At 37.9% G+C, this 15,089-nt stretch overlaps 1 protein-coding gene across 2 annotated transcripts in view; it reads right to left on the minus strand.

The window, feature by feature from the left end:
- The window catches only part of FMN1 (formin 1), a 133,765-nt gene extending 119,183 nt beyond the window's left edge, over positions 1 to 14,582 (minus strand). The window contains exons 1-3 of one of the 2 annotated variants that reach the window (XM_030484359.2): positions 12,671 to 14,582; positions 10,447 to 10,564; positions 1,089 to 1,121 (exon numbers count right to left, since the gene is read on the minus strand). In XM_030484359.2, the coding sequence (XP_030340219.1) occupies positions 1,089 to 1,121; positions 10,447 to 10,564; positions 12,671 to 14,062 (1,543 nt within the window). In that variant the 5' untranslated portion in view covers positions 14,063 to 14,582. The remainder of the gene's footprint in view (positions 1 to 1,088; positions 1,122 to 10,446; positions 10,565 to 12,670) is intronic. The other variant, XM_030484360.2, reaches the window with a different exon arrangement.
- Positions 14,583 to 15,089: the final 507 nt, after the last annotated feature.

A 15,089-nucleotide genomic window follows, 5' to 3' on the forward strand; every position in this document is an offset into this window, starting at 1 on the left:
AATAAACTTCCATAAGCCAGGTTAACATTGTTCATTTCCTTTCTTAAAAGCACAGTTAAATCTCCTCTTCCTTCAAAAGACATCTCTATGGATTCATTGCTAATGATACTATCAGTTAGTATCTACCTAGCCCTCACACAATCAATGGGATTTTATTGTATTTTGGGATTTCCATGGGATTTTATTGTATTTTGTTGGCAGTGCCAACAAAATGTTGCTCTTGTTTTGAATAAGGACCAGTGTATGTCCAAATACATCAAGGTTATGGAAAAGTAAAAGCTATCATCCCTTTAATCCTTCCAAACTGACTAATACTAAACTAGTAAACAGGGCAAATATAGTTCTTGTACAAAAAACTTCAACTGGCATTTTTTATGAGCAATATTCATTCAAAGCAGTAAAAGTATGCTGCTACAATATTTCTCATCATTTATTAATTCATTTCACCTTGTCTTTTTGCTTAAATTCAGCTGTTACCACAGTTTTATGTAAGATACATCTCACGACAGAGGACCATAGCCCAATCAACTCAGAAAGAATTTTTCTAGCTCAATTTTCACTACACCTACAGTCTTTGATTCAAAGATTTTTAGAGTAAGCACTCCTAGATTATAACAAGCCCAATTATTCGGCATATTAGATTATCTCTCAAATGGGTTATATTTACCTGCAGTTTGCTCACAGACAAGAGAAATGAGAAATAAAAAATAAAAAATAAAAAAAAATACCAGTTCTCAATTGTGATGTTCTTCTGATCAGACTTCAAATCTTAACTTTGCAAAATTTCACACTCAGCATTGTGAGATGGACCTGAAGTCAATGAAATCAACCTAAGTTCCACTCACTTTAATGGGATGGTGGCCACTGAAACTGAAGTAACATAAGCTAGAATTCTGAAAATAGTTCCTCATCTATATTACAGAACTTCTGTAGCCTTTATCAAATTTTTAGTCCTAAACGGTGGTAGGTACTGCAGACTTGGCCTTTACCATTTTTATTCCACCAAGGAAAGGTAAATATTGCCTTTACGGTAACAAAAGAGACCAAAGACTAGACACAGATGGACAACATTAAACTGTTCCACTCACCTGGTGGTCCCTCCTTGTAAAGCTTTAGGCGAGCTAGAGACAAAAGCATAAGTAAGATTGTATTTAAGGTTCATACTGGGAATTTATATTTTTACACTCATTAAATACATATTCTAGCAGGGAGTCTGGCAGAAGACGCAAGTTAGTGGTGGGAACACTTTCAAGAATGCCTAGTTTTGCTTTTTAAGTTGTTTCTAAAACATGCACACAAAAAAAATAGACTGTGCAGTAACAGTGACTAATGTATGACATATGCTACCGGGTGGTAGCAATAAAGCATATAAAATACTACTAGTGATTAGTGAAGTCTGAAGCATGCTTCACTGTTTTGCAAAGAAAATACACACTATAGTATGCCCGTTTTTCCTTAATGCATAGAAAACTAAGCATGAAATAACATCTGGATGTTTTGGACATCCCATGCTTAACACGTCCAGTCATATATTTACACAGAAATTATCTGAATACAGAGAAGCAGTAATGTTTACAAATATACACAATACATGCTCATGTAAATCTTTGTCATGATACTGAGCAAGCTGCACTGTTCATCACCGTTTCTAAAAGAAAAAGTACAAGGATTCACTAGTAAATCTGCTGACCTGAAAATTTAACCTCCCAACTTTGGGAATAATGGGAATAGTGGGTCACAATGTTTTGAATAGCAAATTTCCAAAACTGTTTCCTAACACAAATATACACATTCAAGTATTTTTCAGTATTATTCTACTTGTGTTCAAAACTGCTGTGCAAAAAATACCTTTTCTTCTTTCAGAATAAAACATCTTACCCACTTGAATACTTTTCAATAAAATCTCATATGAAAACCTTTCCCACAGAAATCTCCATAACCCACATTTCAAATAAATTAATTGCTCCTCAAACTTTACATAAGCAATTTAGGAACCTTCTCTACATGATCTCAAAACTTCAAGTAGAAAGTAAAAGCTTTGAAGATAAATTACCTATATAGCCACTTCTTGGCAGTACATTCTTTTTTGTAAAAGGTCTTGCACATTAATCTCAGTATGTGGAAACATGCAAAATAATGTTAACACAGTTGAAAAGTAATGAGAGAACAAAAGCTGGTAAACCTGAGTGCAACCTACATCTCTTGAGATGTACCACACCTTGTAGCATAAAGGAAATCATCAGCTTTTAATTGATCTGATTCACTAAATTTCAAAACAGTGAGGGTTTCTTAGTTTTTTTCTCCCTCCTTGGTAGCCCTTGGTCCCATCGTTTTCAGTACTCCCTTTTACAATAGTCTGTTTCCTCCTCCATTCTTTCCCCATGTAGTTTTCCCCTTTAACCAGCAGGTGTCAGAAGGGAATCTACTCACCGCAGCTACACCTTTTTCATTGTTTATACGTTGATTTTTACAGGCGCATTAATACGACTTTTCAGGCTTTTTCAGGCTAGAGTACTAAAAGGCAGCAATTTTGCAGACTTTTCATCCAATAAGCACAGTCATGAGCAACTTTCAAAACATGGTATTTGTTCAGTTTTGGAATGGTGTTTATAATGCATGATTTTTACACAGAAGTAACACCCAGAGAAATACAGACATTTATTTGAAAAGCTACATGAATGCAACATTTTAAGACAAATTGTGGCTTACACATTTTTTTACAAGACGACTGGTCAGTGGAAGTACAAAGCTTAGGTTTATTAACAGACTTCCTTAAACTTTCTGAATGCCAATTTGAACAAATTTTGCGTTTAAGTATACTTTTAGGACTAGGAAATTAAAATTGATTTGTGATTCAAAAAATTCTTAGAATTAACCATTTTTTTTAGGGATAGGGGATTAGCTAAAACAATACTGAATGTACTTTCAACCCATTATCTAAAACCCTTCTCTCACCCCATTCTATCTACTTCTATCTGTCCTCCTTTCTTTACTTTCCCAGCCCCATAATACAACACATATAAGGACGTCAATTCCCCATACTAGGAAATGAGCAGCCATCCTTCACTTCAACTTCTTTATTTATTTATTTATTTAGACTTTAAAGGGAAGGAAGAACCTTTTGAGTCTAAAACTGCAATTATTTTCAGCACCTTAAAGATTCTGGTACAGTACAAATATGGAAGATGTGAGGAAGGGAGACAGATGGAGAATAAACAGTCCTAAACAAGCCAGAAGTCCAGTATCTAAATTCTGTCTGGATATTCAGATAACAGAGAAGATTACAAAAGTTAACTTACTACAGAAAATTAAGTAACTTCACAACGCTCGTTGAATTCCCTGAGAACAACCAACAGAGTGATACGCACAGAAAAGCAACCTCCAGAAGGAAAAAAACCAGCAACACCTTGATTCTCTGTTATGGAAATGAAGAAAATAATTCTTTCTGAGTGCAAAGCAGCATCAAGCACTATTCAGAAGCAGTCACCTGAGTAACTTATCTACTTGACCGTTCCCCTCTTGTGAGGAACACCTACAGTTCATTTATCTGATAAGGGAAATAAATCGTTTCCCTTTTCATTTTCACCCTCCCAGGAAGGCAGCATTAGACGTGCAGCTGCTGGAGACATTCAAGATGATTTCTTCCTCAATAAACGTCCTACTTCATCTTTACGAAACCAATCTATTACAGGATGACATTCACTAATGCAATATGGCAAACAAATAACACCTTATCAGAAACCATGAGGAACAAATTTATTACAGAATTTCTTTGATGAGTTAGAATGCATCCCTACTACATGTGCAGTATAAGTTTTATTTATTCAAATACGGCTGGGTATGTGGGTGAGTGTAGGCATACTACACATCCACACACATAGGCATGCCACTTCCTCAATGTATTCTCACCAATTCTCAAGTTTAGAGCTGTTGACAAACTTAGCACATGGATATATACGAAACTAAGGGTTGGGGTTTTTACAGATAGGAATATGTGTCTGTGCCACAGCAGAGGGGGTGAAGTTGGCAGGGATGATACTGAATTCAACTAAAAAGAAACCCAAAAAGCAGTTTTAAATCAAAGCACAAATTTTCAGAAAGTGTCTGGGTACTCAGGCTCAGTGTTTCATTTAGTCCAGCATCTGAATTTCTCATGTTTAAATGCTGGGCCAACCAGAACTTCAGATCACATGAACAGTGAAACTGGAGAACAGGGAAGTGAATTCAGTAAAACTCAAGAGGCATTTCTGTTATACAAAGTGCCTCATATATTTTGAAATAGAAGCACAGAAATACAATACAAAGTCATTCTTCTTGTGCTGTACACAGTTGCTCTTTCACTGTGTTCCCATTATATAACAAGAATCATTTCACAAAACCCTGTGACTGTTTTGGGCTTTGTAATGTCACATTGGTAGGACCCTACATTTAAAATTAGAATCTAGAGTAAAAGAAACAATTCACAGAACTTGCCTTCATTATATTCAGATAATAGGTTAATCTCTCACTAGGAAAAATGGAGTTTAAAAATCAAGTTTCTGCTTTGAGTGGACCAAAGCTGTTCTCTATGTTCTTAAGCATGGTATCTATAGCTATGTATGCATTCTGGATATGGCTTTCCATACTGCAAAACATGTCTTGGACAGGCAGCTGCTGCAGTAGATGCATCCAGACTCAAAACCAATACGTATCCCAAAATCACTACACTTCTATAACTGCATAATGGAAATAAAGGAGAGATTTTCATTGAAAAAGTGGAGCATAACTCTTCTGTCTTATCATGTAACAATATCATCCTCAGTGTATAGGAGGCCATGAACATTTTATCACATGGCCACAGGCACAGTTACCACACTGTAAGTATTATTTTTTGCAGATTTAAGTTTAGGAACTCAGTATTCTTTTCAATTCTGCATCTCTATCTAATGCTAATTGCCCATAACATAAAAAAGGACTTGAATTTGGCTTGAAAAATAGGTCAGGACTCTTATCCCAATTTTACAGATGGTAAACTGAAGCTTGGAAAGGTTTCACAACTTTCCTGAAGTCATTCTAGGAGGTAGCAAAAGGGCTGGAAATGGAATACAAGCATCTTAACCACAAATCTTCAGCATTAACAGGGGCCTACCTTTTTGTTCCTGTCCCAGAAGGCACAGTATGATTGACAGTATCAACTGAGTTGGGGAGAGAAAAGCAAAGGAAGTTTCTGTTGCTTGCTTGGCTTTGAGGTTTTTTGGTAATATTTTCAAAGTAAATCTTAGGAGACAGAGCTGCAAGATATCTGGAAAAGTGGCTGCTGCATTGATCAGCATATGCACAACACATTTGTCTGAGACTATAGGGATTTCCAAGCAGCACTATGATCAATACCTTCCAAATCCATAAAACTATAGCTTTAATTGGCATAATGAAAGGGACAAAATGTCGCTATTACTCTAGAGGAATATGATATGGCTAAAACAATCTGGCTTGCAATAAAAACTCAGCTTCTCAATAACAAACTAGTGTATTTGTCAGAATAAGAAACACTGACGTAACACGGCCAAATACGCCTGTCATGCTGCACAATAAATGCAGTAAAATAATTTAAAAACCCTTTATGCAGTCAACCTACACTCTAAGGTCACATCCAATTGATCGGTGACCATTAAATTACAAAAACACCACCTTCAACAATGCACAATATCCTGCTTACTGTAGTCCTGCTTTATCTAATTCATGACAATAAAATTTATAATAGAATCCCAGAACTAAACCCCAAATACCACACTGAAATCAAATAAACTGAAAGTACTAAAAAAAGTCAGGTTTTTATTTTAAGATTAAACCAACTGTTAGCAGCCACTGCTACAATAACTTCTTTCAGAACACTAACAACATCAGCATTATGTCTTTTTTAGAGACAAACATGAACTGTTCAAGGCTAAAAAGGAAGTTTATGTTAAAGAAAAATAAGAAATCATGTTCTTATCTCTCATCATTTTGTTCAGACCATTATGCCTCTCTCTCACATAAGCTGGTTATTCTCTGCATTTACAGCATGAGCATGAAGTGATTTCGTAATGGGAACCCAGAGCATAGAGGACTTGGTGATAAAATTCTGCCATTATTTTTTATTTCATTCGCCACTTACTTAGACATTTTGTTTAGTAAGTGCTTTCTCAGTCACCTCCTCATTTTCTTATTTACCCTGAAATGTGCTTACAGCATCACAGACTGTTGTTATAGAAATTATAGCACCATAGAGACAGCATTACCTCACTGCAGATTTAAGGATGGTGAATAGACAGACTGTGAGAGAACAGGGGTTTTTAGTATTAAATACAGACATTTGAATTAACAGGAGAACATGTAATGAAAAAAAAGCACTAAATAGATTAATGTTTCAACTTTTTTTTTTTTCCCTTACATTTTCTCCAACAGGAGTGCCAAATACTTCTGTCATCATTTTAAATTTCTGTTTTGCTTAAGCAAAAGACTGAACTATCTCTTTTTTATATAAGAAAACTATGTTGATCCTAATGGCTAAAATGCATTTTTAATAGGAATCACAGGATCTGTATATCTATACCACCTTAATGTGGAGGTCATTCTTCAAACATAAATAGTTTCATGAGCTAATAGCTAATAGCTTTATGTCTGAAGTGCTCGTCTTGGATGTGAGAGGCTGCAAGTACTGATGTACTCACACGCAGCAGCTGAGATATTCATTATGTGTGGATTCTATGTGATCTAGTGTCACAGATGAGTTCACACAGTATAGACACGCATTTCTCTCCTCTACCTGGCTAGATATTTTTACCATACATAATAGCTGACACACCTACCCTTGTATCAGATTTAAAGCTTTAAAAATGAGAGAAATCGCTCTAAGAATTATGGAGGAAAAAGAAATAGAAACTTTTAATGAAAACAGAACTTTAGGACCAGAGAAATATGCACAGAAATGTCTCTGATTACATGGTAAAGATTTCCATGGAACAAACCTATAACTATAAATTAAAATACTCTTTTTCTAGTCTTCCAGGATATAAACGGTGTAATGTACTATAGACTTTCTGGACTTCAGCTATTTTAGACTGACACACTTCAAAGAAGTTCCAGTTTCTCTAGAGAACCATGCAAGCAGCTTGTGCTAATTACGGAGAGCCAGTTGACAATGCAGTCAGTTGCTTTATGGAAACAGAGGAATTAAAGGATTAAGAAAACATAAGATATGCCAAAATATAGTAATATCATCCTTTTAATTCAGAATTTACAACTCAAGATTCGGGTCTTGGGGGTGACAATACTGTGACTACACAAGATGATATCAAAGGCATGAAAAAAACTCATATTGCAGGGTTATATTTGTTCACTAACTTCTTTCACTTCTTATATTCCTAACAGGCCTAGTTAGCTTGACACACGTGTTCCTTGTTATGTCCATTTGCTTTTCAGTTGGTTTCCCACACAACAAGCCAGACTACAAGCCTCAGGAGGGAGTTAACTACTCCCCCAAGCTGCTATGAGTCACTGTGATGTCTGCTGCATAGGCCAAATTAAGCCTGAATTTCTTGCTTCCACCAGGCAAGAAGAACAATGAGGAAAAACACGGCAAGGAGGTGAGAAAAGATCAAAAAGCCAGGAATCCTCTCCCTCAGTGTCCCTACCTTCCTGCCATAGCTGTCATAGTGCATGGTGATGAAGGAAGTAAATCAAAGACTTGGTGCAGAATTGTAAGAAAGATTACAGTATTCCAACTTTCAAATTTTCAGTGTTACTTGACATACTAATTTCTCATGGCAAATGGGGGGGGGAGTGGGAAGTCTATGTTACCTCATAAAATAAGTACATATTCTTTTACCCTGTTAGATGTGCAAAGACTTATGTCCACAGATTTACCCTTGAGTACGATCACACTTGTGACAGATGTATTTCATTTAAACCTAAAATAAAGCTGTGCTAAATGAATACTTACCTAATAATTCAGCCTATTGTTATTGTTTGTATATAGATTCCTATTGTTTTGGTAGATTAAGCTCTTAATCACAGAAATTAAAACACTAACATAAATCACAGACTGAAAGGTAAAACAAGTCACTTCAGCATTTTTTATGTTACTGGTAATCATCTGTTCAGGAACATCAGTGAAGGAAGACTGGAATCACAAACATTCCTGCCAACACAATATCTGGGCTCTATTCTGAAATCAAGAATTTTTTATTTGACCTTAGCTGTCAGGATGAGACACTGGGGTAAGAAATAGGGTTTCACATTAAGAGTGCTTGAGACCAGTCAGTTTAATGGTGATCATTAATCTGCTTTATATCATATTTTTAAGAAGTCCACTATGAAGCACTGGTGGCTGGGAGGGAATTTTGGATAGGAAGGGTCGTGAGAGGAAATGCCAGTATACACATGCACTTTGAAGGTACTGACCACTGTCAGAGAGAAGATACTGCGTTCAGAAGTAATGCCATATTGCCACTTTAATATTCATTAAAAGAAAAAACACAAAACCTGTCCGTCCCCCCGTCCCCCCCCAGTAAAAAGACCAACACTGAATATGAACTCTTGGTTTTTTAATGTCAGCATTACTCATGAACAGTACCTTGCTTCACTTGCAGGAAACCGCAGAAATTAATTCCTGAGCATAGTGCTTTAAAACAGTCACCCTATCACCCAGAAAAGCTGATGTAACCAATCCATCATACACAACTTATAACTACTTGCAGTGCCCGTGGTGCCACAACTTCTTTCTGGGCATCCATGAGAAACACTGAGGTATACCTACAGCTCCACTGCACTCCTAACATATGTTGCAAATACGGCCTTTCCCCATTTCCTTTAAAAGCTCCGCTTCTGTCTCATACCAGCTGAATCACCAGCAGTTTGTTTTGATTCAAATGCCTCACTCTTCCAGACACTGCAGTGACTAATGAACTGCAGAATCTGGTCTGTATAAAAATTTGACTTACCAAACTAACCATTAGCATGTTGATGACACTGCCACCCAAAATATCACAGTAACAAAAGAGCAACAATTTACATGGGCTCTAAGCCAGTCTGCCCTTCCTATTCAAATTTCAGGAAAACATGACCTAATTTCTCTACAAGTAGTAGAATCTGCAGCTTTTGTTAATTCTGTTTCCCTTCCTTTCTTTGTTTCAGCATATGTTTTTGCCACAGATGATTACAGTCATTAGGAAAAAAAATATTTATTTGGGTAAAATTAAATATGGCAAGTCTATAATAAGAATCTAAGAGTAACAGAAAGAGCCTGTAGCACTCCCTGTGAACACCCGCATACCTGTCCTGGTCTAGTGACAGACTCCCACACACTGTAAATTCAATTCTGTGTATATGCTGTTCCTCTCAAAACTGAGGTTTATGAATCTTCCAGCAACTTTTACGCTTCCAGTATTATGCCCACTTTACAAAAAAAGGAAGATTGAGGCAGAGAAAACTGAGGAAAGAGGGAGAAAGAAGTAATACAGTAAACAATACAAAGCAGTAAATCCACTATTCCTATTTGTTCCTTCTCATATGCAAGGCCAAATGGGTATCCTACTGGAACTGGAAAGAACCATACAATATTACCATGTACAATTTCTCACAACAAGGTAGTATAAAAGCTTGGGGTTTAACTCCACCTAATCCTTTCTAGGTGGTATTTTCCAAGATCTCCATGTATATGAAGAACAGATGGTCTATTGCCTTTCATTTTGATACTTCAGACAATTCCACAGTTTCTGACAGATTTCTGAGTAACAAGGGCTTCCTGTTTATATTTAAGAATATACATTTGAAACAGAGTTGCAGTAGCTACAATAATGTTTTCTTTTCCCTTGTAAATATGTCATGTAAATATTTATCTAAAAAAACCTCAAAAAATTAGGAAATATTTTTCTATGGAAAGCGTATCTGATAACTCGTTAGCATTGCACTTCGGACATACTCTCTCATACATTTGTATAGGACGACATACATGGCTAGCTGTAAAAGTGACCTGAGCGGATATAAGTATTCCTCTGTTTACACACAAGTTGCAATAATGTGTATTCATTACTTTTATTTTGAACAGTACCTGAGAAAAAAAACCTGCAGCCAGACTAGATTCCAGCAGGTCACTGCCCCTCACATTCTAAGGCAGTCAGGTTTCCATTCATTCATTATTCTGTCACTCATTTGAACAGAATCCTATTAAAAATGGATAATCTAAATTATAAAAAAACCAACTTCTTTCCTCATGAATTTCTACAGCAAGCATTTAGGTTTCAACACAGATTTCACCATTTACATTTAAAAATCAGATGCTTAACAAGTAGCAGCAAACAACACATCTAAAACATAAAGTCTTGTTTTTCCAGATAAGAAAATACCATGACTTATCACCATCTCTTTATTAAACAAGTTTAAAAATATCAGAAACTAATATCTGCAAATGCTTCACCTCTGTTTTACCTGCTTCTGTGTACTTTAATCCTACTTTTACTTCTTCGTGCTTTGCTTTTGGTGGTGGCCAGACAGTCTGGAGTCTCCCTGGAGTCTTGTCATCTTGCTCTGAGGGACTCAGGTCAGGCTGTTAAAATTACGCAAGAAAAAATTAAAGTCTGCAGTGTCAACTGATTCCAAAACAGCAACCACCATGCTCAGCTCTAGATGTATACTCCAGAATGCTCATCTGCCCCATTCTAGTGACTGAAACAGTGCTCAGTTGATTGGAAGGGATACAAAGGAATCAGTGTAGAAACATAATTTTGACAAGGAAAATAACATAATGCATGTGATAAAGAATGATATGTTGAAACTGTTCACATCAGTGTGGAAAGCTGTCTGTGCTTCGGTGAACCATCAGAGGTGGTCAAGAACACCAGGGAGTTTCTCCTGTATCTTTCTTTCAGAGTGAAAAGACCCATCTGTGCTCCTCTTACAAGTAAACATTAGTGCAATTCACCTAAGACATCATTTAACAATATAATTTTCTGGAAGCAGAGCTAGTTTATGAAATTCCTGCCCCACCCCCTGCAGCTTGCTCAGTCCACATACCATGTATTACTGTCACATCAAAGTGCTGCTGCAGCTGTAATGGGGCTGCACTGTCAACTGGAATGCTAAAATAACCCTTTAAATGGGGAAAAAACAAACCCAAAACCAAAACACTAAATAAGCACTCTTACAGAGGTTAAGGGTTTGGGGTTTTTTTACATCTCTGGCATTGCTGTAATCTGACTTACAACATGCTACTACGAGCAATTGCACAGACACAACCACAGCAACAACAAAACCCGGTATGAAAGTGGCCGCACGAATGGACCACACAAGCAAGGAAAAAGGAAAGGCAAGACCTTTTACTCTTGCTTTGCTCTGAGAAAATGTGCATTTGCACTAGGTCAGACATTAAGCAGACATTTATAAAAGCCACTCCTGCTGACTCCTGCGCTTCCTCACTCGCTCTGTGAGGACAGCTTCCCAAATAGGTTTGCTGTGAGCCACAGAGATGCTTACGCCAGCACAGCGCAGGGAATGGTGCAAGCAGGAAGAAGCAAGCCAGGAGTGGGAAGAGCACACACAGACTGAAATTGCTGTACGAGTCACAGCCAATGAGTTTCTCTTTTCTCCTCCTCATAGGTAATTTACTGCAAACTGGCATTATCAGTCTACCCAGGTGTCACTGAAGATTTTTTAAAAGTTTTTAATTTTATGTAAGAATAAAAATTTGAAAGAGAGTACAACCAACACAGCACATTCACTTAAAAAGCTTCTAGTGTAGGGTCCAATCCTGCAAACTTAATCATTAAGATAATTCCCCCTTTAGCCATCAAGAACAATCTTCTCGACTGGTTATATCTGCCAAAGATGTAGCTCTAAGAATTTGGGTTGGGGTGGGTTACTCATTTAATTAAAGAGTTCATATCACAGTCAAAGTTATTTATCCTTATGGTTCTATGAAAACCTAGCATAGAGTTTGAGGTTTTTTTAATTTCTTAAAAATTTACAAACTAAATCTCCATACGCATAAGAATAGTAACCTTACAAATGCTTACATTAATCCATAACTTGAGTCATCTAATTGGAATCACAAAGTTATTCTCAGATAAGGCTAAATGCTTATCGATATTTGCAAAGCCAGACAGATGCCTGCAAATAGGGAAAAAAAAATACTTTAAATTCTATGTCTTGGACAAACTGAGTTGAAAATCATCCACAACTTCTTCTATCAGCTCATATCATAGAATTATTCCTAAAGGTAAAATGAAATACTACTTTTAAAAATAAAAACCTCAATGAAAGAAAACAGAGTGAGATTGAGAAGCTATAAAGTAATACTACAGTAGATATCTGCAGCACCAAACTGATTTAAAGCCATACTTACTATATGGACAACTGTTTTGCAGTGATCTTTTAAAATCAGAAACTGATTTTTTAAGTTCTCACTTCTAACTGACTACCACCATTTAGTCTAACCATAAGTTAGACTACCACCATTTCTTACTGAATTCTGTTACAACCGAAGATGATCAAGAATTTTGACAAATTAGCCCCAACATTTCTTCAGTTGGGAATCCAGAATTTGAGATTGCCAAAACAAGAGGACAATTCTGACATTTTGACCTTAATTCCCCACCAATTTTTTTTTTTTTTAATCTATTTCCAGATCTTACGAAGAAAAAGTAATTCAACCTACAGATTTGTCTGATGGTCCATCCCCAGGTTTTGATTTTGACCTTTCAAATACAGCTTTCAAGGACTCTTTTTCATTTCTCATTTTGCGTTTTATGGCTTCCAGCTCTGAAGTATCTGCAGTTGTTTCTTTTTTGGGAGGCCGTGTGAATAAAGCTTTAAAGACGTCCAGTGCAGATTCAGCAGGGCTTGATTTTATTTCCTCAGAGGGAAATCGTGGTTCTGTTTTGCTGGAGGCTTTGTTCTCTTGAGCTTCATCACTGTCCTTGGTCTCCCTAGATCCCTCACCAGAGTCCTCAGTTCTATCTTCATTCTTGGAGACGTCTATGTTTAATAAGTGTGAGAGTTGTTCCAGGAAAGTAGGACTTGCTTTAAATTCAGCTGATTTTTTTTTAGTGGCCAAACCTGATACAATACTGGATTTCTTAACAGGCTGTTGTAATTTAAGCAGAGCTAAATCATTCTCCCTTGGTTTAATTTCTGTAACAGTTTCCCCATCCTCTGTGGTTAGTCCCTTTTTCCTCACACGTAGTCCACTAAAGAAAGCGGGCAGCTGGAAAGTCTTTTCAGCCAGTGGTGGTTTTTGGAGCAATGTATTATCAGCTGAAGGTCTTTGTTCTTCATCTGGAAGTTCTTGAAGGCATTCCCCTGTAGCAAGCAAGAGACTGAACTGCTCATCCATTAACATTTTGCCTTTTCCACTGGAGTCATGCTCCAGAATACCATCCAGCTCTTTTGGGAGCCACTCAGAAATCGGTGGGTGTAAGCCAATGTCATCTGTATCCACAGTGTCATCACTGTTAGTGTGCTCTTCTGATTCTGACTCTTCCTTATTTTGATTGTTGTTGTCCAAAGTCTCAGCAGACAAAGCAGCATTGTCTAGCCCAGATTCGCTTGTATTGTTTTCATTGGTGTTTAGGTCCTTACTCTCCGTGTCCGATTCTGTATCACTTGTTGTCTGAACCAAAGTACCTTGTACAAGAATAGCATCCTTGTCATCATTGTCAGATTCAGACAAAGAAGTCTGTACAAACCTTAAACGGTGAAGAAGTAATTCATTTTGGTCAGCTAACTCCAGTTTCAGGTCCATATGCCTACCAGACACTGGGTCAGCATGGCCACTGGTCCTATTCATGCCGGGCTGATTTTCTGAGTCGTCATTACAGTCATTATCATTCCTCCCATGCCAGGTGTTAGCAAGAGCATTTATATTGGTGTGCAAAGGTTGAAATGCTTTAAGCACTGTTTCTTCTTTGGAAGCTGTAGATTCAAATTTAGTTGTAAATCCAAAAAGTGTTTTCACTGAAAATGTAGTAAAAAGATCAGGTTCGCTTTCTGCTGTATTCTCCAGGTCTGAAAGCTCAGTACAGTCAGGCGCTGCATTTTCTTCTTCCATGTTGCATGAAGTACGGAATACGTCTGCTTCTACTAGTGCTACTAACTGCAAAACAAGTATTTCCTACATGCATTCAGGCAGCAGGCTGAACTCTCTACAGGCACTGCAACAGACAGTGCTCCCCCGCCCTGCGAAGGCAGTCAGCCTCCCCCACGTCACCCTGCCCCTCCTTCCGCTTCCAGCACTGCACCCGGCCGCCAAAGGGGCCGTCAGGGCTCCCAACTCTACTTCAGGAGCAGCAAAAGGACCCACCATAAAAAACGTTCTCAGCAGCGTCAGTAACTTGTTCCTTTACACAAAGGGCTTTTTGTCACAGCAAATATGCCAGCGCACTAATCTCGGCTGAAAATTCAACCAGTGGTTACTGCCGGGACGCCTGCAATCCTACTGGCTGCACACAGCTTCCTACGTGCTAAAAGCACAGAGCAGCTATATAAATAAGCCTCCCGAACAGAACTGGGCACATTTGGAGTTTGCTACTTCCTTATCTCAGTACACAAGCTGCGAGTGGTTTTCAGCAGAAAAATCCTGATGAATTCTCTTGCATAGTCTTTCCACTTTGATAAAGATCTTCTTTTGTAAATCCATAATCACCCAAAAATGTCAAATGGAAACCTGAAGTAACAAATCCAAAGCTTCCAATGCCACCGCCCGGAGTCTGTACAGAGTCCCCAGCTCCTGGCCGGCTAAAGCGCACTCGGGTGAGTGCCCTTGAAGCCGAAGAAAGCAGGAAAAAAAAAAAAGGCTCTCTTCCGATTTGCTGCCAGGTTTCATCTGGAATGCAGCTTTCAGCCTCCAGGGCCATGAACAAAAACCAACGAGACTGGTTTCATATTACTACTGTCCTAGGTCTGCACAGCTACTTCTGTGAACTGTACACAGGTAGTTATCAAAGGCTTTCGCCGCCACACCCAGTGACTAGGAGCTCTTTGGGTGGGCAGGGTAAACAGCCAGCGCACCCAATGCCGAGTTAACTGTTTACAAATCAGCGGGCTGTCCATCTGCACGGCACCAAGCCTGGGTTATT

The sequence above is a fragment of the Strigops habroptila genome, chromosome 4, assembly GCF_004027225.2.
Source record: "Strigops habroptila isolate Jane chromosome 4, bStrHab1.2.pri, whole genome shotgun sequence".
NCBI classification, from domain to species: domain Eukaryota; kingdom Metazoa; phylum Chordata; class Aves; order Psittaciformes; family Psittacidae; genus Strigops; species Strigops habroptila.